This window comes from Mytilus edulis, chromosome 13, assembly GCF_963676685.1.
Source record: "Mytilus edulis chromosome 13, xbMytEdul2.2, whole genome shotgun sequence".
In the NCBI taxonomy this organism is placed as follows: Eukaryota; Metazoa; Mollusca; class Bivalvia; order Mytilida; family Mytilidae; genus Mytilus; species Mytilus edulis.
In genome coordinates this window covers 12014953-12040007 of record NC_092356.1, presented here as the reverse complement: position 1 = coordinate 12040007, position 25055 = coordinate 12014953, and the positions used below count along the sequence as shown (strand labels likewise).

The window sequence follows — 25055 nt, the reverse complement described above, 5'->3', positions numbered from 1 at the left end:
TTTTCATATTACCATGATTACCAACTTATGACTACAAATTATATAATTTTTCAACAGGGCACTTAAACTTATCTTTGTGTCTTAAACTAAGCCAATGGCTTCTACTGACCCCTCATCTTGGAATGTTCAGGTTGTTACGCAATTTCTCATCAGATATTATATATATATCATACTTATCAAAAACTGAAATTTAATGTGTTGTGAGCAGCTTAACATAATAATGATAATGGAAACATATAAATTTATACAGTTTCCAATTTTTTTAAAGCCAACTTCAAATTATTTAAAATCTTTGATGTCACTGTTAAATTTGACAGGTTATTTCACTGACCCACAACTCAAATTTGACTCGATTTTGGACTCAAATTTTAGGTTCATCTAACGAAAGATTTTGAACACTTAAGTGTCTATTTCAGTTGATCCAATTAGTTTATGTGAAAGATTTTAACTTATTTAGTCATTATAAACGCTCCGATTCAAGCCTAAATATGAAAAATCTATCAAATGCCCAAAACATTATTTTCATCTCTATTATACTCGTTAACTTGGGGTAAACCGAATTTAAATTTTGATTTGTACACAAATTTTGTGTTTCATTTTCCCTACTTCCATGAAGAAGTCTATTAAAACTAGCCCCTAAGTTCGAAAAAATCTTATTGGCTGACGACATTTTTGTATTTACTGAAGTTTTCACAGAAAAATATATTTTCTTCAGAAAACTTAATCAGTTTTCCTCCAAATATCCCGCAGACGAGCCCCTAATGTAACGGGAATGAGTTTTCCCGAGTTCACGGAATATTAGAAAACAGAATACGTTACCAATAATATAGATTTAATATCAGCCAAATAATTTAAGCACAGTTTACAATGAATAATAATACTTTAAATGTTTAGAATGGCAAAATGAGACATAATGGTGGTTATATACGTAGTAGTAATAAAAATATCAACCTGAAGAAGGTGATGTTCAGTGTTTTCTTTTCTCAATCAGTTTGTAAGTGCAGAACTAACGCAAAAACTCTAGTCTGACGTCATGAGACATCAGACCCGCACGTGCCGGTCCTACCAGTAGAAGACCAGTAGGCCCAGTAACCTCATAGCTAACTACGGCCAGTACGGCAGTTTAGAAGCTATATATAATTACAAAGCAGGGTTTAATATGAATCAATTCTAAGGTAAAACCAACCACCATTACAGTGCATTATATTGTCAAAAACAGCCCATATTAATGTAGCAGAAGCATTTAACTTTTCAATTAATATGAGGCAGGCATTACCTGTGAATGGGGACGAAGTCGATTATTTTTTTTTTTTATTCAAACATGTTGATAAACGGAAATACCGTAACGTTTCCGAAATTGGTTCTGTTGTTAGGGATTTAATTGTGACGTTATTTACGTTATGACGTCATATTCAATGTAAACAAAGAAACGCTGTTATCAGGTAACGTTTTTTTCATATCAAACAATTATTAAAAATGATTGGGTGTTGAATTCCTTCCTATATTTGTTGATATGTTGATAAATATACATTTTTTTTTAAAGTCTCATGCCAACAAGACCAAAATAGGAAGCAACAAGACCGGAACAGGAAGTAGATCTGAAAAAAAAGTTAACGATTTTGAGTTCATTAGTGTTAGTAGAATGAAAAATTCGGGAAAATTTTCCCGATTTTATTTTTTTTTATTGATTTTTCTACCATAATTGGGGACTTCGTCCCCATATTAACTCAAAGCTTACATTTTAACAATTTTGTAAAACTGCTAATTTTTGGGGCCAAAAAGGGGTCTTTCTGGACCTACTCCTTTACTCTCACTTTCACTCAGTCTCAGTCACAGGACAAAAATAGAGAGAAGGGCAAATGTCCTGTGATCTGTGTATTGCTGAATAACTTCAATGGTGAAATTTTCATGTAAAGATTGCTACATGCTTAAATTCTCAAGCCAAAGTCGCTGTCGTAGAGATTTATAACAAAAATAATATACATGTATATACCTTCTGACATAAAAAAATTTAACAAATATTGTGTGAATGTGAAAGTAGAAACCGGAAACGTCATCCTAGTCTCTATTTTAGATAAATAAATGGTTTATTTTAGTATTAGATATTCTTTTCAAATATCCTTTATTCTGTAAATCAAAATAAATAGTTTGTTTCATTTAAAAACAAAAAAATGAACTGTGTCTTATATTGGTCTACCAAATGTAAATAAATTTAGAGATTATATTGTGAAACTGTCAGCATGGCGGACTACGAAGAAGTTTTGACGCAGTGTATTCCTACAATCGATGATGAGATAGTAACCTATGTTAATAGTGAGTGGAGAACAGTGTAGTCATAATCTTATTGAATCCATTATTCATATTCAAATAACATTTTAAGACGTCTAATAGAAATATTTTGCCAAAATCACAGGTGAAAATGTACCGGCTGCATATTTTTATCGTTTTGTCAATTTTTGACAGTGACGTCATCTTCAATAGTTCAGCTTCATTCAAGATCATTAAATAAATTTTTACACAACGTCCAAATCCCAAAATAGTCTTGTTTGTCGTAATCTACTTGGCTTATAATAAAGTAGATTTTAGACAGGTTTTTGAAGATGCCCATACATGGGTATAATACGGTTATATATATTTTTGCTGTTTACCCAGTTATAATTTGTGTTTGTAAGAGTTCAATCAACACCATATCTATCTATCTGTATATATCTTTTGCCAATTAAGGCACACCTCCTGGAACCCGGAGTACGGTATATAAGAAATGTTACACTGAATATCCTCCACCAATATTTACAGTAGGATGTGACATATGAAATGGAGTTGGCAATAAAAAAAAACAGAATAAGAATGGAAAAGTCAAATATTGAAAGTTCACAAGGTGAATGACCAACAAGAACCTTACATGAAGTTGACAAAAGAGGGACGAAAGATACCAAAGGGACAGTCAAACTCATAAATCTAAAACAAACTGACAACGCCATGGCTAAAAATAAAAAAGACAAACAGAAAAACAATAGTACACACGACACAACATAGAAAACTAAAGAATAAACAACACGAACCCCACCAAAAACTAGGGGTGATCTCAGGTGCTCCGGAAGGGTAAGCAGATCCTGCTCCACATGTGGCACCCGTCGTGTTGCTTAAGTGATTTCAAATCCGGTAAATAGTCTAATTCGGTAGGTCATATTCATGAAAGGGAAGGGGATTGTAGTTACGACGTAAGGAACATATCCGATATCATTTGACAACTTGACAGAACACAAATATTGACTAGATTAGAGATGTACACTATTTAAAGTTTAGATATATACATGTTGGTAATTTTATGCCCCTACCGTAGCGGGGGGTGGGGGGCATTAAGTTTTACCAGGCCTACATAATATTGTCCATCTTTACAGCATGTACAGACGTACACATATATATACGTCCCAAAATTGGTTCTCTAACTTTAGTTTGCCTCAACCAAATTTTATGAAACTTAGGTACAATGCTTTAATATCACCACAAGACACAGATCAAGTTATTTGCGTTATTTAATATGCTGAAACTAACCATGAAATTAGATTTAAGGTAAATTGTATATAAATTTCAATTTTTTTAATTACGAAAGACCACATTCATTCTGTGTCAGTAACATACATGTATGCTGTGTCAATCTGAAGTCAGAGCTGTATCAGGGGTTGACCTCTGCAGTTGTTATTTTTTAGTATACATGTTGAAAGGTGCACTAGCTGTCAAATTCGTGGTAACCGATTTGACTCAAATTCTCATATTTGGTTTATAACACTGTAAAACATTTATCCAAACTATCAAAAGTCTAAAATAAACAGTTTACAGAGCATGGGGTAGATAATATATAGGTTTGTTTCGTGTGTATTTTAGTCCAGACGCCATCTAATTAACTATCGAATTGATCTCAGATGACCATATAAGCGATGTAAACAAAAATAAAGATACGAATAGATTAAACCAACACGTGCAATTGGATTTTTATAGGTCTGTTTGATTTTATTTTATAGATTAAAAATATATGTTTCTCATTGTTTTTAACCGTATAAGAATGATTTTATGTGCATTGAATTAGTAATCAAATGATTTACCGTAGTTTCACTTTCATTGTTGACATTCTTTTTCTTTAAATAACCAGTACACATACAATGCATGCGTTGTCAATCTCTAGCTAGGGGTTAATTTGAAGTTCACATGAATATGGATTTATAGAGGTCGACTCATTCACTTGCAAGTGAATTACTAATTATCAATGTTTCTTAGCGTAATTTGACAAAATTGAACCTTTTTGGCTGCAAAAAGTGAATTGTTATTTCACTATTTCACTTTCATTATTGATTGAACAGAAAAAAATCAAACTTTAGATTTTTTATATATCTCGTAGCTAGTGTCCTTTTGAAGTAAATGCAAATATTTATCACAAGTTGTCATGACTATAAGGCTGTCTCCTTATTTAAATTTTCACATTTATATTAATTTTCCATTTTAATGTAGGTATCCTTGAAGATAGCCATGATGATTTTGATGATTCCGATGCTTTGTTTGAGGCCATTGGTGATGTTCTCATGCAAACCGACATTAGCAAATCAGAAGATGAAATTAGACAGATTTGTAAAGATCTACATGATATTTTAATTGGGTAATTATCATCAACCTGAACTTCATATGATGGAAAATATATAGAAAAGTCACGGAATCTGCTTGCTAGTAGATACAAAAAATTACAATGTACTATGAATTTATTTATTTTTAGTAAATACTTGAAATACAATTGTTAGGAAATTTGTAACTTGTTGAACATTTAAATTTTGGTTCACAAATATTCATGAAACTTGATACCAGACAATGAATAATGAATCCATAGAATTAGGTTTAATCTGGGCAGTTTTCATTGTCAAAACAATAGCTTTCATTCTTAGCAATTCTTGCTGAACAGTTTTAAAATTTAGAAAACCATCTTCATATGTATATTTCACTGTGACATGATTGACAGTTACTGTATATTATTTATTTATGAGATTGAACATTAGTTTTATATCTTTAACTTCTCTTTTACATGTGTCTAAAGAAGAACTATAAATACTATATTTTATACTGAATTGTTTCAGGTCAAAAACTGGAACAACTGCAGCCAACATAACCAATGGCACACGTCGGATGCTAAATGCTCCTTTACAGATGTCCGAGATGGTGAAGAAGGAACATGATGAACGTACAGTTACCAGTAGTAATATATGGCTGACTAAAAAGGATATGGGTTCAGTAAGTCATGTAAAACACATAGGATCTAGGTATTGAATGGGGGGATATGGGTTCAGTAAGTCGTGTAAAACACATAGGAAATATATCTTGGTATGGAATGGGGGGATATGGGTTCAGTAAGTCATGAAAAACACATAGGAAATATATCTGGGTATGGAATGGGGAATATGGGTTCAGTAAGACGTGTCAAACACATAGGAAATATATCTGGATATGGAATGAGGGTCTTTTTTCTGTATTCTTTGATTTTTCATACCATTTATTACGGATTCTTTTAATTCTTTTACATTATGATGTATCTTAAATTATTTTTTTATCTCTTTTCTTCATATAAATAATTAGTTTATTGGTTAGATATTCTCTATTCTACAAAACCCATCCAGACCCTCGTTTATCATGTTTATGTATTACAAAGAATGTCTTGTAAAGTAGGTTCTTATTTTCCTCAATTTTTCTGGGTTCTCATGGTATAGGCCTAGGTGATCCACAAAGGAGAAAGTTCTATTGAGTGTCTGAAAAAACATGTACCACTAAAAATTGTACATGAAAATTTAAACATTAAGGAGAAAAGTAAGTGCATGATTTAGGTACGAAAAAAAAATGATAGATCTACATAATTTATGTTGTATGTATATAGTATATTATATACAACTCATCTAAACATCAATCCAACAAGGTAATATCTGTAAATTTGCTTTCGCAAATTATATTATATATCTATTTTGTTATCCAGGCTGTGGATCAAACGAAATTAGCGAAAGCTGAACAACAAATTCAAAAAAAGATCACACGGAAGACAGAATCCAAAACTACTAAAAAAACAGCTGAGAAAGAGTAAGTCAATTTTACAAAAAATGAGGGGGCTGGCTAACATGAAGAAAAACTATAAAATGAGAGTTGAAAAATGAAACAGTATAAGGTTTGCATAATGAAAACTTGCATTCATAATTTAAGCAGTTTTCTTTGATAAAATTTCGTAATTGATTGATTAGATTTCTCAGTTGCCAATGATTTGCAATAATAAACTTATTTATTTCCAGATTTACAGTTTGGTTTTCCTCACATTAATCACCTTGGTTGTCTTGTAGTGTGCTACAGTATGCTAGATGTGGTATGATTGCCAATGAGACAAAATCACACAGAAATTAATTACTTTAGGTTGCTGTACAGACTTCAACAATGAGCAAAGCCCATAACACATATTTTTATATTTTGTAGGAGTAAGGGCAAATAATGGTTGACTCAGAGTCTGGTTATTTGACATGCCATTCTTTATTTGTCATGGTGAATCAGCACGTTTAAATTCCTGCTCATCATGGCCGTTTAGTACATAGCAAGTTTTATTATCATAAGGCATAAATACATGTACTTGTTCTAGAAAGTCAATGGGCCTTGGTGACCCAGTAGTATAAGTAGTCAAACTACTGTGTCACTAGCCTGTCAGCACTAAGGTTTTTAGTTTCTAATCCAGCAAGAGGCAGTTACACTCAGCTTCAATCTTACATGACTTAGACTTTGATTGTTAGTTTTTTATGCCCCACCTACGATAGTAGAGGGGCATTATGTTTTCTAGTCTGTGAGTCCGTCCGTTCGTCCGTCTGTCCCGCTTCAGGTTAAAGTTTTTGGTTAAGGTAGTTTTTGATGAAGTTGAGGTCCAATCAACTTCAAACTTAGTAGTTAGTACACATGTTCCCTATGATATGATCTTTCTAATTTTAATGCCAAATTAGAGTTTTTATCCCAATGCCCTGGTCCACTGAACATAGAAAATGAAAGTGCGAGTGGGGCATTCGTGTATTGAGGACACATTCTTGTTTTTAACGAAAGTCAGTGGTTCTCTTCTGACTGCCACAAAAAATCACAATAGTGTTGAAAGGGACATTTAACACCAATCAATCAATCTAAAGATTCATATAATTTGAATCCATTATAATTTTCTGAAATATAATTTTACTTCACTTCTTTAGGTTAAAGTTTTTGGTCAAGGTAGTTTTTGATGAAGCTGATGTCCAATGGGGCATCCTTGTACTGCATTGTACTGGGGACACATTCTTGTTCAGTTTATTGACTTACAAATATAAGATATACTTAATGACATATTCAAACTGTAACCTCCCTTTTTCAGAGAGGAAATGGCCAGTGCGAGTCAGCAGTTCAACAGAAAAGATACCAAATTTGATGCCTCTGGTCAAAACAGATCTTTGGATATTAAAATTGACGATTTCGATATATCATTTGGTGAAAAGTGAGTACAACATAAATATTATTAATAAACACCCCTCCCCCTTTCCCCCTTAAAGTGGGGGTATTACCTATTCTCCATGGCTAAATATAACCAAAACACAAATATGAATTTGCTGAAAGTTCAAAGCCAAATGAAGTAGGTGACTATATATATATGTATTGCCATGAAATACTCACAGAATACTTGTTTATTACAAGTTTAGCTATGATAAGCATGACTGAATGTCCAACTTATTATACCTATATTTTTCATGGTTTCCACTAGGATATTGAGGCAATTTGAAAGAAAAAAAAAATAATATATAAATAAAAAAAGCATAATTTTTCAGGTAAAACTCTTGTGATCTGGGACTAAAATAAGATGTGGAGAGAATTTGGATTGACAGATATTTACCTCAAGAGATTAGTTTTCATGACGAGATGTCCAAACTTTTTACTCTGAATTCAAGAAAAAGCTTTGTACTAAAATATGAATCTCAGAATAAAAGATTTCAGTATTACAAAAATTAGAAAATAATTAATAGTAAATTAAACTTTTTTTCAGACAACTTATAAAAGGAGCATCTATACAATTGTTGTCTGGTAGAAGATATGGATTTGTAGGCAGAAATGGATTGGGTAAAACAACTCTCCTCAAATTATTGTCAAGGTAATAGTCAGGGATTAAGTGGTAGAAATAACAAAGGCCAATAAAAAAAATTGACTAAAAAAAGACACCTTGGCTAAAAACGATAAGAAAAAGCAAGAATATTACAAAAAAAGTAAAACATCACAGTACACAGAGCAAAATGAACCCAGATAAAAATACAATAGTGAACTAAGTTGCATCTGAAGCACATTCCTGGATTTACCTTCATGAAGAATGCTCTGGACACAAAATTTAAAACCCAGAAAATTTGAGGAGTTTTATGACAGTTCAGTGAAAATACACATCATACTAAACTCCAAAACATATAAATGAACAAAAATAAAAAATCATACAAGACCAGAGGCTTCTGAATTAAGACTTGTGCAGAAATGTGGGATTAGATATGTAAAAATTATCTCCCCTTAATTTTCTCAAAAAACGTACTTGTATATAAGGTTGGGATTTTTATTTAAGTCCATAGAATTCAAATTTTTTCAGCTTATTTCCTAATGCTTGTAGAGTAAAAATATCCCTGGCTTGCTTGCTTTGTTTGTATAAATGTTAGCTCAAGCATATTGTAATTGAGATTGACATCAAACCATATAGGCATGCATTATTAAAGCAGTACATATTATATTTAAATTTGATTGAAAGTTATCTTAATTAAAATTGTCAGTATACAAACCAAGCAAGCAAGTAAGCTACATGCATTAGAAAATTAGCTGAAGATGTAAAAACATGCCTGAAATTATGAGAAAAAAAAATTAAATGTTTTGCTGATTTTAAACAGTTATCTAACTGTTGTGTTGTTTACCACCTTAATAAATATATCTACTGTTTATATTACAGAGGTCATTTAAAGATTCCATCACATATATCCATACTTCACGTAGAACAAGAAGTGGTTGGCGACCAAACGATTGCTTTAGACAGTGTGTTAGAATGTGACGAAGAAAGAAATCGATTGTTGAAAGAAGAAAAAGAAATAAATGCCACATTAAGTTCTAGGTAAAAAATAATATATTTTCCAATCATTGAATTGATTGTGTAATAATAAATCTTGTTTACGATCACCAATTCACATGTTCTAAAAAAGAAGGAAGAAACATAAGGAACACTTAACTCACAGGTAGAAACAGACAATGCCATTGCTAAAAAAGAAAGACAGACAAGTGATAGAAGGATGGTATCAGGCCCTTGAAAACCGTAAGCAGATCCTGCTCCACCTGTGGAAACTAGACAAACTGGAGTTATACTGAAATATGCATATCTTAATTAAGATAAAAAAATACTCATAACAACTTTTGGTAAAATGAGTTGCAGAGCTTGATAAAATTTGGATCAAGCTTCATGAGAACATGTTATAATTTGTGATGCATTTTCAGGTTCATTGCTTATATATAACAAATAATGGCCATGTGTGAAATTTTCACATTCACATTCATATTCATCACTCATCAACTTGTTATTAATCTTTGTTTGTTCAGATTGATATAATATTTATGGATTAACATGTTTTATTTTTCTCTTATAAGAACTAATCTTCTTACATCAATTTTTTATCCTTCAATGTTTCATGTTCTCTACCCGATTCGAGATATTGAAAACAATCTTGTCTAAATACTAAGATAAGATGTGGTGTGATTGCCTATGAGACAAATAACACAGAAACAACTATAGGTCACCGTACAGACTTCAGCAATGAGCAAGCCCATACCGCTATAAAAGGCCCTGAAATGACAATGATAAAACAATTCAAACATGAAAAACAATGGCCTGATTTATGTACAAAAGAATGAATGAAAAACAAATATGAAACACAGCAAGAAACGGCAACCACTGAAGTACAGGCTACTGACTTGGACAGGTACATTCAGAATGTTGGATGTCAAAACAAACTTGTATATAACTCATTTACCTGAAGCATGCAGAAACATTGTTCACCTTAACATGTTAACTTCTTAGACCAATACTTTTATAAAACATTACTGAATTCTGCTTTCCTATAATCTTACACTGATGAGTGTAATAAGGACTGATTTGCAAACTAACTTAAACCAAAAGATTGATTGATTTGTGTTTAACACCACTTTGAACACCATTAGGTGTATATTTATGATTGCATGTTGTTATTTTTCAGTCCCACTAAAACAGATGCCGGTGTATCAACCAGACTAAGTGAGATATACCAACAACTAGAGGCCATGGAGGCAGACAAAGCGCCAGCTAAAGCTGCAGTAATCCTAGCTGGTCTCGGATTCACACCAAAGATGCAGGGACAGACTACAAAGTTAGTATTAAGGCCTCCAAGAATACATTTATGTTTTTTATTTTCCTACAGTCTACCCTTAATAGTCATGCCTACCCTATTAAACTTATTTGAAAGCCTTACTTTGTAAAGCGCTGTAAAAATGGATGGTTAAAAGTCTCTATAAAGTCTGATGTAACATAAAACAAACTGATATGGTTTTATATGCAAATATTGTTCCTAGTATAAAACTTGGACTTATCTCTATTCCACACAATGTTAATCATTTATGAATTTTATTCTTTATAGAACATTTCAATTTGTTCTTTACCTATTCCCACGAAATTCCACTAAAATGAATTCTTCAGAGACTGGATTCATTAATACTCTTTGGATACCAATTTTTCATTGATTTTGTTGATATTGGGAACCATGAATTTTAATGTTCTATGATTTACAAATTTTCAAAAGGAAGATATGCAAATTTTGTCAAGGCCAAGATATTAATCATCTACAAAATTATACATTTTTATATGAATCCACTGTGATCAGGAACCGCAGCAAATTAAATGACAATACTTTTTTCAGGGAATTTTCTGGTGGTTGGAGAATGAGATTGGCTCTGGCAAGAGCTCTGTTTACAAAGTAAGTATTATCTACCACACCAGTATTCAGGATTTACTACAATAAAAATCCCAGTAAAATGCTTCACTTATTTGACAAGAGACTAATTTTTGGGGGGCTTGTAAGTAAAATAGTATTTTGTGAAGACTTGTGACTCTAATTTAAAAATTTTCTTAATATCTAACTTTGTAAGAGTAAGGAGCAAAGAGCAACTATTCACTAGACACTAATGACAAGGATGTACTACAGGTTTACAGCTAATTTCCTGATGCATGTAGAGCAAGATTTTGGTTCACTTGCTTGCTTTGTTTGTATTTAGTACAATTATAATGGGATAACATCCACAGTGTACCTGCCTGCCCTAAATAGAAGGGTACCCCACCTTTGGTGCCCTTACCACCGCCCTTCTGCCCTCCAAAGCAAAAGAATGCCAAACAGTGCCCTTACAATTTGGGTTATTGCGCTATAGTGCCCTTTCAGACAACTAGCACCCTTCTGCCCTGAGATTCAAGCTGGAACACTGATCCAATTAAGGTTAAATATAATATATACAGGTTTAACTATGCCTATATATATTGTTTGAAGATGTCAACCTTACTCCATTGTACTCAAAAAGCTTGAATAAACATTTATACAAACAAAGCAAGCAAGCAAACCAAATTTTACTCAACAAGTATTAGGAAATTAGCTGTAAACAAAGAGCAAATTATTAACTATATATTAGCTTTTTTTCATGCCCCACATGATAGTGCAAGTGGGGAATCCATGAACTTTGGACATTCTATTTAAAAATCCTACAATTTACCTTTGTACTATTCAAATATCATATATTAAGGGTGCTCGCGGGTCTAAATGAATTTTTTTATTTGATATAGGATTTCGCTATATTTTTCTATAAATGAACTTAATCTTATTCTTAATAGAAAAATGAAATTAAAAAATGGGGTCACCGTTCATTTACGCTCACAATCTGCCTTCGAAAGAAGCATACATTTTTGTCAATGTCCTTTTTTTCTGTTGAACTAATAGGAGAAATAGCGGTAATATCGAAATAAAAAAAGAACTAAATTACAGAAATCGCTTAAATTTTACAATTATTTAGTTTATGAACAGCTCATTCGAAAACAACAATAAAAAATATAGGTCACCAATGAGTTAAAAAAGATATTTCAATTTTAATGCCAAAAAATGGCATTTTTGCACCAAAGGGAGATAATTTAGAGCTTTTTCAATGATATCGACATTTTAAAAGTCACCTGGGGTCAACACGAATTGTTTTTTGGAATGCCTTTTGTACCATATGATAAAGTAACAACTTCTAAAGGTAATAAATTAAATTTGTAATTTAAAATAAAAGTTCTAAAAATCTTATACCCGCGAACCTCCTTAAGTCTGAATATATTTATTTAAGATAAGTTGTTAATATGTATATATTATCTATTGTATTATTTTCTTTAATTTTTCAGACCAGATCTGTTGTTACTTGACGGTAAGTTATAGCAACTATTCTTACTCCAAAATTGAAAGAGTTTGTATCTGATATTGATTGTTTCTTCTCTAGTCAGCAATATTTTATTCATATTCAGAACAGAACAATCTTGAATTATAATGTATTGAATTTAATAATTGTCATTGTTAAAGATTGGATCATAGTAAAATTGAGAATGGAAATGGGGAATGTGTCAAAGAGACAACAACCCGACCATAAAACAGACAGAAGGTCACCAACAGGTCTTCAATGCAGCGAGTAAAATGTTTCAAAGCATTTTTGTTAAAAATTGTATATTTTCTTATCTGCATGTTCTGTGTTTTAATGTAATTATTGCTTTTTTTACGAAATTTTCCTTTGATCATGCTGACTGATAATTTTTAAAGAACAATGTTGATTACCTCCCTTATACTGCTTGTAGATTGTGTATTAAGAAATAATGATTGTGTTGAGGTGATTAGCTGTGAATTTATTTTAGCAGTTACTATAAATTTATATTAATTTTAGCCATGACTTTGTATGTAATTTTTTTTTTTTAACCTTTTATGATGTATTTAAATGGGTAATTTTGGTTCAGATTCCATTAGAAATTTGAATTGAAATACTGACCTTATCTTGAGGAAAGATTATTATTTTAAATAAGGGAAAAGGGGAAGGTGAGAAAAGTGGAAGGGGGACAATGCTTCTCATTTCAGATTTGAAAAAAAAATAAAAAAATCTTCAAATATTTATTTTTTTGGGGTTAATATTCAACAGCATAGTTAATTGCACAAAAGTAAAAAATAGAATATAAATTCAAATCATATAACTAATTTGAAGGTCTTTAACTACAGTTATTCTGTGTCAGAAACCTATTATGTGTCAAAAATTTAATTACAATCCAAATTCAGACCTGTATCAAGCGCGAATATTGTGTCCATTTTGGCCCCAACTTTTCAGGGTTGGACATCTGAGGTTGATCCAGCTGCGCTCAGCAAAGCAATTTATTCCTTATGTTACTTATTTATGTAGATAGTTTTCTTCCATTAAACATTAGTTAAAGTTTCTAAAACATTTATTAGCTTCTTAAAGTAGGCGAGACACTGAGTTCCTTAGAACCCTTTTACATATTTATGCCCCACCTACGATAGAAGAGGGGCATTATGTTTTCTGGTCTGTGCGTCCGTTCATCTGTCCGTTCGTTCGTTCGTCCGTCTGTCCAGCTTCAGGTTAAAGTTTTTGGTCAAGGTAGTTTTTGATGAAGCTGAAGTCCAATCAACTTGAAACTTAGTACATATGTTCCTTATGATATGATCTTTCTATTTTTAAAGACAAATTAAACTTTTGACCCCTATTTCACGGTCCACTGAACATAGAAAATGAAAGTGCGAGTTTCAGGTTAAAGTTTTTGGTCAAAATAGTTTTTGATGAAGTTGAAGTCCAATCAACTTGAAACTTAGTACAAATGTTCCCTATGTCAGATATGATCTTTCTAATTTTAATGCCTAATTATATTTTTACCCATTTTCACGGTCCATTAAACATGGAAAATGATAGTGTGAGTGGGGCATCCGTGTACTTTGGACACATTCTTGTTTTTACAGTGTATTCATGATGCGCTGCTGTTGAATAACTTTTAACTGTTAGTGGGTTTTCAGTCATATCTTAACAGATTCTTGGAGTTAATATTAATCAACTGTGACTGTAAATTAAGAAATATATGTATTCATTTATTATTGTAATTGTAAAATAGATGCACATGTGAAGAAAAGCTTTTTACAAATATTATGATATCAACATTTATAAAGCAAATTTTTATGTTTGCAATAATTAATCTGACACAGTTTTTGTAATCCTAACAAAAAGTAAAATCACAAAAATACTGAACTCCGAGGAAAATTCAATCGGAAAGTCCCTAATCACATGGTAAAATCAAATGACAAAACACATCTAACGAATTGTATTCCTGACTTGGTACAGGCATTTTCAAATGTAGAAAATGGTGGATTGAACCAGGTTTTTTAGCGCTAAACCTCTCACTTTTACGACAGTCTCATCAAATTTCGTATTATTTACAATGATGCGTGAACAAAACAGACATAATAAATAAAATAGTCAAAATATTGGTACAGCAGTCATCACTATGTTACAATCTTCAAACAAACAATTTTACAAAAAATCACAAAAACATCTATCAAATTAAAAACATTCATTGCTTCGCATGTCTGACGTCAGTTAATTTATAGGGTAATCTCCCTTGAGCCAGGATCTCCCTCCCCCTTTCTTATTAAATGGAGATTTCAATATGTTTACTGTTTACTTTCAGAACCTACAAACATGTTGGACATGAAAGCCATAATCTGGTTGGAAAACTATTTACAGGTATTGTATATAAGTATAATTAATATTACAGTTTGGACTTTTTTTGTCAGAAATTTAACTTTATGAAAAAAGAAATATACACAAATGTACCATCTGCATGTTAAATATGAAATATGAAGAAAGTCAGTTTCAACTCTATATAGCTTTTCTCCATTGTGAAAGTTGATGTAAGAACATTTTTAAATGAGCAGCTATGTAGTAGTTACATCTGTTGCATGAAGTACATGTTATTATTATAACCATTTTAGCACTTAGATTGCTATTGTTCTTCTTGCTAGTTGCTATAACTGTGGATTCATTTAATTTCATGGACACCAAATTTCATGGATTATGGAAAACTTAGATATTTTACCGAAGTCTGCATTTATTCCTTTTAAAGAGTAGTATTTCATTGAACGTTCCTCTGTACCTTAGAAATCCACTAAAAATGGTATCCAATGAATAATAATGAATCCACAGTATGTTGTTTGTAGTTAACCAAAACAGCAGCAGTTTAAGTACTTAGTATAAACATTTAACTTTTTTTCCTGTTCTGCTTGTCAGCTGCTGGTTTGTCATTCAAGGTCAGCTTAAAAAACAGATATTTTAGAGTTAAGAATTGCCATTGAAAGTTAATTGTATCAACACAGGTTATTTCAAGTGTTTACAATACTCCATTTGTATAGATTTTCTTTCAGTGCTATATTTAAATACAGTGTATATTTTCTTTCAGTGCTATATTTAATACAGTGTATATTTTCTTTTTCAGAAATGGCAAACTACTATGTTAGTTGTATCTCACGACCGAATGTTCCTTAACGCAATATCTACAGACATTTTATACTTAAACAACCGTTTGATAGAAACATACCGAGGTAACTACGACATCTTTCATAAAACACGGGAGCAGAGACTTATAAACCAACAGAAAGAATATGAGGCACAAGTGCAATACAGAGAACATCTACAAGTAAGAAAGACAGTATAGAAATAAGGCTGTGATCTTCCCAGGCCCTTAAAGCACCATAGATCCACAGTTCTATAATATCAGTCTTTGCATGGTCCTATATATTCCTGTTCAAAGATGCTATAATTTTCAGTCAAAAATCGTTTATTGGTAAAATCTGTTAAAAACTGGTGCTATCTAAAATCTTTTGGAGAACACTGATTAAAGAGATGTGGTATGATTGCTAACCACTGAATAAAGACAGAGTTCGGGAAAAGTATCGGTCCTCAGGATTTTACCAACAAAATTTTGCGTAGGACTGACAAAATTTTAGTATTTTTCAATAGAATTAATAGTGAGGACCAGTAGATTTTCTTCAGGGACCACCAGGGGAAAAAAGATTTTGCGAACTCTGTAAATAGATGAGGTATGACTGCCAATCACTGAATAAAGAGATGAGGTATGACTGTCAATCAGACTAATATTCAAATGAGACCAAAGGACCAGGATGTGAACTATAGGTCATTAATTAGTGTCCAACAATGAGAAAAAGCATACCATATATAGTAAATATAAAAGGCTCTGTGTTGAAGACCGTACTTTGACCTAGAATGGTTTACTTTTACAAATTGAGTTTTGGATGGCAAGTTGTCTGGTTGGCACTCATACCACAGCTTCTTATATCTATATCTATCTAATGACAAAATGTAAATCAATTCAAAAGAGAATGATTAATGCTAAAAACAATAACTAACAGACAGACAACAAGCAGTTGATATAGACGCCTGATTTGGGACAGGCCAAAGAAATGGGGTGTGTTTAACATGTTTGTAAGTGCTTAATCCTCCCCAAACCTGGGAAAGTGGTGTTATAACACAACATTAGAAAAAATACAAAAAAAAAACATTCTTAATTTATTTTCTTCATTATAGGTGTTCATTGATAGATTTAGATATAATGCCAACCGAGCTGCATCTGTACAGAGTAAGCTGAAAATATTAGAAAAATTGTAAGTATTTATTTCAATCACTCAGGGTTCACACTACTTCAGAATCATGGGGGGGGGACTCTGGCAAGGTGAAGAGGTTACACGGTTTAACTAAAAAGAGAAGAGACTTTCTGAGGTTGTTTACTTCAGAATCAGAAATTAACAGGGCTCGCACTACTTCAAAATGATAGGAAGAAGTGACTTTTCCTTTTGAAACTCCCAGACAAATTTGAGACTAAAAATTAAAAGAGCAGTGAATGTTCTGTTTGTTTCAATATTGTACCAATACCAAATGTATATGTCTACTTAATTTAAATGTAACACTCCAATATGATTTATTTTAATGTTGTTTTTATGTCAATTATTAAGGTATTGTGATGATGCCAACATTTTAACAATGATTGCCTTTGTGACTAAGACACATTTTAACAATGATTGCCTTTGTGACTAAGACACATTTTAACAATGATTGCCTTTGTGACTAAGACACATTTTAACAATGATTGTCTTTGTGCCCAAGTCTTACAGGATTGAAATTTGAATCAGAAGAAAATATCAAGCTGACTCGAAGGTTTGATTTGCTGGACTAGCAGTTATATCAACAGGACTACTGTTACCAATAAGTCATGGGCTAGTGAACTGTAACAAAAAAATTTAACCCTGATAATTTCTACACAGTGATTGCAATTTATATGTGTTAAATATCGTTTATCAAAAATGATTTTTATCTATCTAATTCACGATTCTTATTTTGTTTATTCCAGACCGCCATTAATAGCTGTTGAAAAAGTATCTACTGTCACTTTTAGGTAAGTATTCATCACATGACATTATTAGTATTGGTCACGTGACATTATTCTCCTTTCGTAGAAGGATCGATTTTGGTTTACAATGGGGTCTACTATAATGATTAAAAGCTTCAATGATATGGCGGAATGTTCCTAATACTAGTTTTCAGTTTCTGCATGATTTTTCCCAAAATATAAAGAAGCATGCGATTTCATGCAAATTTTTATCTGATTACCTCTAAAGAAGCATACAATTTCACACAATTTAGTATCTGTTTACCTCTAATGGAGCATACACTTTCCCACAAATTAGTATCTGATTACCTCTAGGCTCTTAAGGAGCATACAATTTCCCACAAGTTAGTATCTGATTTCCCAGCATACAATCTCCCACAAATTAGTATCTGATTTCCTCTATTTAAAAGGATCATTTGATTTCCTGCTAATTTGTATATCTGATAACCAGAAGAAATAATGATAATTAGTTATTGATATAACATATACCAATAATATTTAGGGGCTCATCAGGTATCACTTGTCTCATATTAATCACCTAATTGATGGTAAGGATTATAAAACTCACTAATGGAAATACTGCTGATTCTATTAAATGCAAAAATAAATGCGTAGAAAACCCAATAATTGCAGTCTTAATGGCACCACATAAAAGTCGTCTGAAAGTTTGAACATCTGTTAAATATTATTGCCTAATTCTATTTTTAGATTTCCAGAATGTGAAAGATTATCTCCCCCAATTTTACAGTTGGATGAAGTGGGATTCTACTACTCCAAAGATGAAGTTATATTTAATAGTATATGTGTCAATGCCGATATGGAATCTAGGATATGTATTGTAAGTAAATGAGTCAAAACTGCGGTACCTTCATGACGAATATCGGTAAAAAATCTTGCCAAATGACGTTAACAGTTTGGTGCATGACAATGAAAAAATCAACTGTTTTTAACGAATCACATTAATTTTTTTCCAAAAATAGCAGTAACAGATAATTATTTGAGACCTCTGACAAATCGTGATATGGATTTTTAAATCACAATAAAATTACCAATTTGATACTTATGGTAGTCGAAAATGACCTTTTGTATCTGGATGGTAAATGGCATTCATACTCTCGTAATTTGGCTAGCTGTGTTTTGATGAATTATCATTAAAAAAAAAACATTAATTTGAGGCACTTTAACTAATGAGGATTCATTTATTTTCTGGGTTTGAGTAAAACTTGCAATTTGATGGATATTTGATTTCATGTTGTTTAAGTTTACATACCACCCTGTAGGGAATTTGTAATTTTCAAACATTTAAATTTGTAGCTCACCTGTACCCATGAAATCCACATCAATTTGTATCCAACAAATAATAATGAATCCATATTGGATAATGGATTGTAAAATTTCATTATCCATTTAAATGGAAGAAATGTTGATTAGTGGGCAAAATGTTTAATGCACTACATTACCCTATAACCAGGGGATTTCCAATATTTGACAAAATCATGATTTTATAGAAAATGATTTCGCATGATATTCCTATCTATAGTACCTTAATTTTCTACCAACCTTCCAATTCCCCCCCTCTTTTTACTCCATCTACTCATCCCTCCCTACCTAGCTCCAACCATTAATACTGAATTTACCACAGTCCATAAACTATAATAAAATCTGATGAAATGTAACAGCTAGCAATTTACTATTGAAGAAAGTTGTAACAACTACACAAAAGACAAACGAAAAATTGACCAAATACTGTTCAATGTAACATCGGTTGTAAAATTATGTCTATGATCTGATAAACTAAACGATGTCAGCCAATCAGAAGACGCATTACATCCAAAATTAAATTATTATTTATAGGTAGGAGAAAATGGTGCTGGTAAAACAACTTTACTGAAAATTTTACAAGGAGACTTGTCCCCGACGTCGGGAATATGCCACACCCATAGAAATCTCAGTATAGGATACTTCAGTCAGCATCACGTCGACCAACTTGAAATGGATCAGACATCTTTAGAAATGATGGCAGAAAAGTTCCCTGGTATGTTGATAGGAAGTTTAACTGTCATGTCTTAATTGATATTTTTTGGCTGTTATGTCTTTATTGGTATTTTTTTACTGTTATCTAACTTATTTATTGGCTGTTATGTTTAAACTGTTATATGGGGCAATATGCTCAAAATATTTTCCATAGGCGATAATGGTAATGTTTTCTTCTGTAGCTCAGTCCATGTCATAAACTTGGATATGTATGAGAGCTCGTTTCAAACCTGAAACATTTTCACATATGTAGTTAAATTTTCAGGGTACGAAGTAAGATTCATTGTTTTGTAAATAAGCATACCCTGAAAATCCTTTGGTGATGCGGCTCCTTTCACACAATAAGTTCTTAGAAAATTTAATACTTTGAATACATTTAGTTTCCTATAATATACAATCTGACATAGAAAAAATATTAGCAGTATGTGTCAAACACCTGACTGCTGAAATAGACACAGGTCTGCCAAGAATATGAATATCATCATAAAACAACACCGTGTATTTGAACATGACATTTAAAAAGAATAAACAACATTTAAAGCTTATGTGAATGATTTTTTTTTTGGACAGATAAAATTCTGTTCAGTCAGACTAAACCTACAACACTGTATGACCGAATGTTAAACAGATACCAAAAGAGTTTGACACATACTGTATTAGAATTGTGTGAAGGGCTGAAATGGCTATTTTAAGTATACAACTTTATAATCAATGAGAATATTTAGCTTTACAGTAGTGATCATTCTATAATATTCTTACCAAACAACATTTTAACAAGAAATTACTTGAAAAAAAACAAAAAACATAAAGAAATCCATGGTATTTTTAGCATATTAAAAGATTTTGGGCGCATAATTAAATCTCACACCTATGTACACGTGTACTAGTTCATAACTTCATACAACAGTGATAGTTGCATTATAAGAGATTTATGATCTTAATTATTTAAACTGAGACTTTTTTTGAAAAGTTAGTTATTGCTATTTATTTAGATTTTGGCATATGAATATAAATAAATAAATAAATGTGTAAATGTTTTATAATTACAGGTAATAATTCAGAATTATATCGAAACAAGCTAGGTCAGTTTGGTGTGAGTGGTGATTTGGTCTTGAGACCGGTTTCAAGTTTATCTGGAGGACAGAAAAGTCGGGTGGCTTTTGCTGTACTGTGTATGCAGAAGTAAGTTTAGTTTGGTACCAGTCTGATTAGAATGCAGGTCATAGGTCAACACTTCACTAACTAGAATAAGACAATGCCACATTATAATTTCTGTATAAAAGATCAATACAATATAAATGAGTTGCGTCGGATAGACATCGTCCTTATGAACGTGCACATATGCATGTACATGTGTTAGAATTTGATTGATTTTAAAGCATTTATAAATACGAATTTAAAAGGGGGCTTTTTGTCAGTATCACAGGCTTCTTATATCAATTCAATTTTCACACAGTTACAGACTTTGCAAAGAGATTTGTTCAACTCTAGATAGGTTAACATATGCATTCATAAAGCTGATTGATATCCAATACAGCTAGCATATAGATTTGACCAAAGGGGTTACCCAAAAAGACATTTCACATTCTGTAGCAAAGTATCTTTCAGGTAAAGTTTTGGCTCATTTCAAACCATTAATGAAAAGATCTCAAAATGAGAACAATTTGACAGGGTTTGTATCAAGAACATTTCCAATTTGCCATATCCATGCTCTAACTTTAGTTTCCCTCAACCAATTAAATGTTATCAAAATTATACATAGTTATAGATCATGGTTGATCATCTCAACGAGATTTATTTTCCTACGTGATTGATTGATTGTTTGTTGCTTAAATTCATTCTAATATGACACGCTTCTTTCGCTTTGTAAACAACACTGTGATAAAATTCTCGATATATCTATACTTAGCGCAGACTCCGAGATAAACATAATTTTAGCTGTTACAATTAACTTCCCACGTAAATCCACATGTATTGGAACCTATTTTCAAACCCTTTGCCGATATTATTGTTTTAAAATTTCAATTAAAAAAGATGAAATAACTTTTATTCCTATTCGGATGCATAATAAAAAGAAGTAATGCACAAGATCTCGGAGAAATAAAAAAAATAAAAATAAAATAAAATTCCGCGAAAGTCTATTAATGTTTTTGGAGAATTTAAGTCATTTCAAAACATGACGTCATACAAATGTAAACGCTAGAGTTGAAAGTTTTCTGTTATGTGAACCATCGAAATTCATATGATATTGTATTTAAATTCATTTTTGAGGTAGGTTTTGTTTTGTTTTCTATTCTATTGCATTATTCGCATATTTACTGATTTCAGCAAGTCAACATGGCAGCTCCTTAGTTACGAAATGTCACCTTTGGATTTGACGGTAGCTTACGAGAGAAACATGTAAATTAAAAATGGCAAATGTTGGGTTTGAGAATTAAAAGAATTAAACAGATTTTTTTCTAGCGGTTATTCAAGAAATAATGCATGCAAGCTACAGATTTATTAGAATGTTTGAGCTTTATCTAAGGCAGGGAATAAAAAAGAACAGCCAAACACACAGCATACCCACCCTCGCTTCAGTTTTTTAATGACCGTATTTGTCCTATTAGAATCTAAATAATTCATGGAAGCCATAGATTGTTGGAAATTTACACATGGCCTGGGCCGTGATATTCGTTTATTTTATCCCTCGCTAACGCTCAGGATAAAATTCGAATATCACGGCCCAGGCCATGTGTAAATGTTCAACAATCTATGGCTTCCATGAATTATTTCTTAAGTGGCAAATATTTCATTCATTTTCAGGACCAGAACAAGTTAACTATAAATAGTGATAATAATGCTTATTACCACCACACTTAAGATTAAGATATAGTTGGCATCACTTTCAATGTTGTTGAGTTATATCCCTTTATAAATGGACAAATTCCTCCTAAATAACTATAATATCTAGCAGTTTGATATCTAACATGTCTAATGAACATTTGAAGGCAATTACAGGTAGTTGGATTTTCCAATTCAAAGTAAAAAAAAATGTCAAAGATTATCTGTTTAAGAAAAGTTGCCCAATGTATCTTGTTTTTGATTTTAAGTGAATAATATCTTGTATATCAATTTTCTTTTTAGCCCAAACTTTTTAATCCTTGATGAACCTACTAATCATTTAGACATGGAAACCATTGATGCACTTGGGCATGCTCTACTCAAATTTAAGGTAAGGTTCACTACTCAAATTTAAGGCAAGGTTTACTACTCAATTTTAAGGTAAGGTTTGCAACTTGAATTTATGGTATATTTTGTTTCTTAGATTTAAGGTAAGGTTCGCTACTCAAATTCAAGGTAAGTTGTGCTACTCAAATTTAAGGTATATCTCTTGCTACTCAAATTTAAAGTATGGATTACTATTCAAATTCGAGGTAAGTTTTGCTTCTTAGATTTAAAGTAAAGTTTTGCTACTCAAATTCAAGGTAAGTTTTGCTACTCAAATTTAAGGTAAGTTTCGCAACTTAAATTTGAGGTATGATTTGGTACTATAATTTAAGGTAAGGTTTGCTACTCAAATTTAAGGTAAAGTTTGCTACTAAAATTCAAGGTAAGTTTCACAGAAATTTCAGGAATTAAAGAATATTTAAAGAGAGGCAAAAGATATTTAAAAGTGACATTCAAACTCTAGTTGAAAAAGTAACTAATAATTTAAGGGAAAAAAAAGAAAAAGACCCAACAGTCAAACAACAGTACACAAAACACAACACAGAAAACTAAATTCTGAGAAACACAAAAACAGGGGCTATCTTGGGTGCTCTGGAAGGGTAAGCAGATCCTGCTCCACATGTGGCACTTGTGTTGCTCATGATAGTACCAACAGGGTAATAAATATTGTTCTAATGACTTTAGCTATGATTTAAATCACCTTAACCGAGTGGTCTAAGTAGTTCCATCTTTTTACAATAAAAAAATTGAAAAACTAGCAAGTATAGTATAAATAGTACATGACAATTTACTCTTACTTTTTGCTTTTTTTTTCAGGGAGGTGTCATTTTAGTTTCTCACGACGAACGTTTGATAAGAATGATCTGCAAGGAATTATGGGTTGTCCAAGGAGGAACGGTTCGGACATTAGAAGGAGGCTTCGAGGAATACAAGCATATCGTAGAGAAGGAGTTAGAAATGAACTGTTGATAATGGCTGTATTTTAGATACTTTTTCTGTGATCGATCGAACTTGATAGTATTTATTTTTACTTTTGGAGATGGTAGTCTGCAGAAGAGGGAAACTAATGAAGAATTGACATCTCTTCACATGATTAAAATCCTTATCCTACTTAGTTGTTGATTATTTGACGGAAAGATTTTAATGTTTTTAAGCTCACCTGGCACAAAGGGCTATTTGATACATTGATCAGTTGATTTGTGTTTATTGCCATTTTCTGCACTATTACGCTACTTCTTGGCAGTCAATTTTTTGAAAGATTGGAACTTGTTCAAATTCTTAATTATGTACTGCATGACAAAAAGTGGACAGATTTTCAGGTACTCAATATATACATACTGACATATGCACAAATGAATTGTAATAATAATTGGTTACATCTTAAATTAAGACTATTTTGTCAAATAATAGTCAGGGACTGTTCTATTAAAACATACATGGTACCCATGGAAATAAACTCATCATAGATACCAGGACTAAATTTAGTATACGCCAGACGCGTGTTTCGTCTACAAAAGACTCATCAGTGATGCTCGAATCCAAAAACCTTAAAAAGGCCAAATAAAGTACGAAGTTGAAGAGCATTGCGGACCAAAATTCCTAAAAGTTTTGCCAAATACAGCTAAGTTAATCTATGCCTGAGGTAGAAAAGCCTTAGTATTTCAAAAAATTCAAAAATTTGTAAACAGTAAATTTATAAATATAACCATATCAATGACAATTCATGTCAGCACAAAAAGTGCTGACTACTGGGCTTGTGATACCCTCAGGGAAATAAATATCGACCCAGTGGTTGTAAATAAACTCATCATAGATACCAGGACTAAATTTAGTATACGCCAGACACGTGTTTCGTCTACAAAAGACTCATCAGTGACACTCGAACCCAAAAATGTTAAAAAGGCCAAATAAGGCACTTTAAAAACACAGTGATCCCTCATTGAAGCAATTTTAGACCTGTACCAAGTCCGGAAAATAGCCATTGTTATATTATAGTTCGTTTCTGTGTGTGTTACATTTAAATGTTGTGTTTCTGTTGTGTCGTAGTTCTGCTCTTATATTTGATGTGTTTCCCTAAGTTTTAGTTTGTAATCCGGATTTGTTTTTTCTCTCAATCGGTTTATGAATTTTGAACAGCGGTATACTACTGTTGCCTTTATTTGATAAATGAAATGATAATTCACTTGGAAGCTCAACATCTACCCTTATGACTCTTACACAGGAGAAA

General features: G+C 31.9%; 2 protein-coding genes across 4 annotated transcripts in view; one reads left to right on the top strand and one right to left on the bottom strand.

Annotated features, from left to right (window-relative positions):
* The window catches only part of LOC139502104 (phosphoinositide 3-kinase regulatory subunit 4-like), a 59297-nt gene extending 57067 nt beyond the window's left edge, over positions 1–2230 (bottom strand). Inside the window, exon 1 of one of the 2 annotated variants that reach the window (XM_071291467.1) lies at positions 2002–2230. The gene's annotated coding sequence lies outside the window, so the exon portion shown is untranslated. Of the gene's footprint in view, positions 1–1993 lie in introns of both variants that reach the window. The other variant, XM_071291468.1, reaches the window with a different exon arrangement.
* Positions 2225–23938, top strand: LOC139502105 (ATP-binding cassette sub-family F member 3-like). 2 transcript variants are annotated; one of them, XM_071291469.1, is made up of 19 exons: positions 2225–2313; positions 4507–4651; positions 5121–5274; positions 6008–6108; positions 7400–7519; positions 8063–8167; positions 8996–9154; positions 10287–10436; positions 10983–11039; positions 12485–12507; positions 14813–14868; positions 15617–15817; positions 16726–16802; positions 17546–17590; positions 18293–18422; positions 19439–19619; positions 20668–20800; positions 22745–22832; positions 23645–23938. In XM_071291469.1, exons 1-19 carry the CDS (start codon positions 2241–2243, stop codon positions 23795–23797), a joined length of 2151 nt encoding a protein of 716 aa, XP_071147570.1. In that variant the 5' UTR covers positions 2225–2240; the 3' UTR covers positions 23798–23938. The 2 variants fall into 2 exon arrangements, with proteins under 2 accessions (XP_071147570.1, XP_071147571.1); XM_071291470.1 differs by lacking the exons at positions 2225–2313; positions 4507–4651; positions 5121–5274 and adding an exon at positions 5367–5450.
* Positions 23939–25055: the final 1117 nt, after the last annotated feature.

Excerpts from the sequence above, each read along its gene's own strand:
- LOC139502105 (XM_071291469.1), top strand. The coding sequence starts at position 2,241 with ATGGCGGACTACGAAGAAGTTTTGACGCAGTGTATTCCTACAATCGAT. Across the intron at positions 5,275-6,007 it reads CTAAAAAGGATATGGGTTCA|GCTGTGGATCAAACGAAATT; the intron begins GTAAGTCATGTA and ends TTTGTTATCCAG. Across the intron at positions 14,869-15,616 it reads GGTTGGAAAACTATTTACAG|AAATGGCAAACTACTATGTT; the intron begins GTATTGTATATA and ends TTTCTTTTTCAG.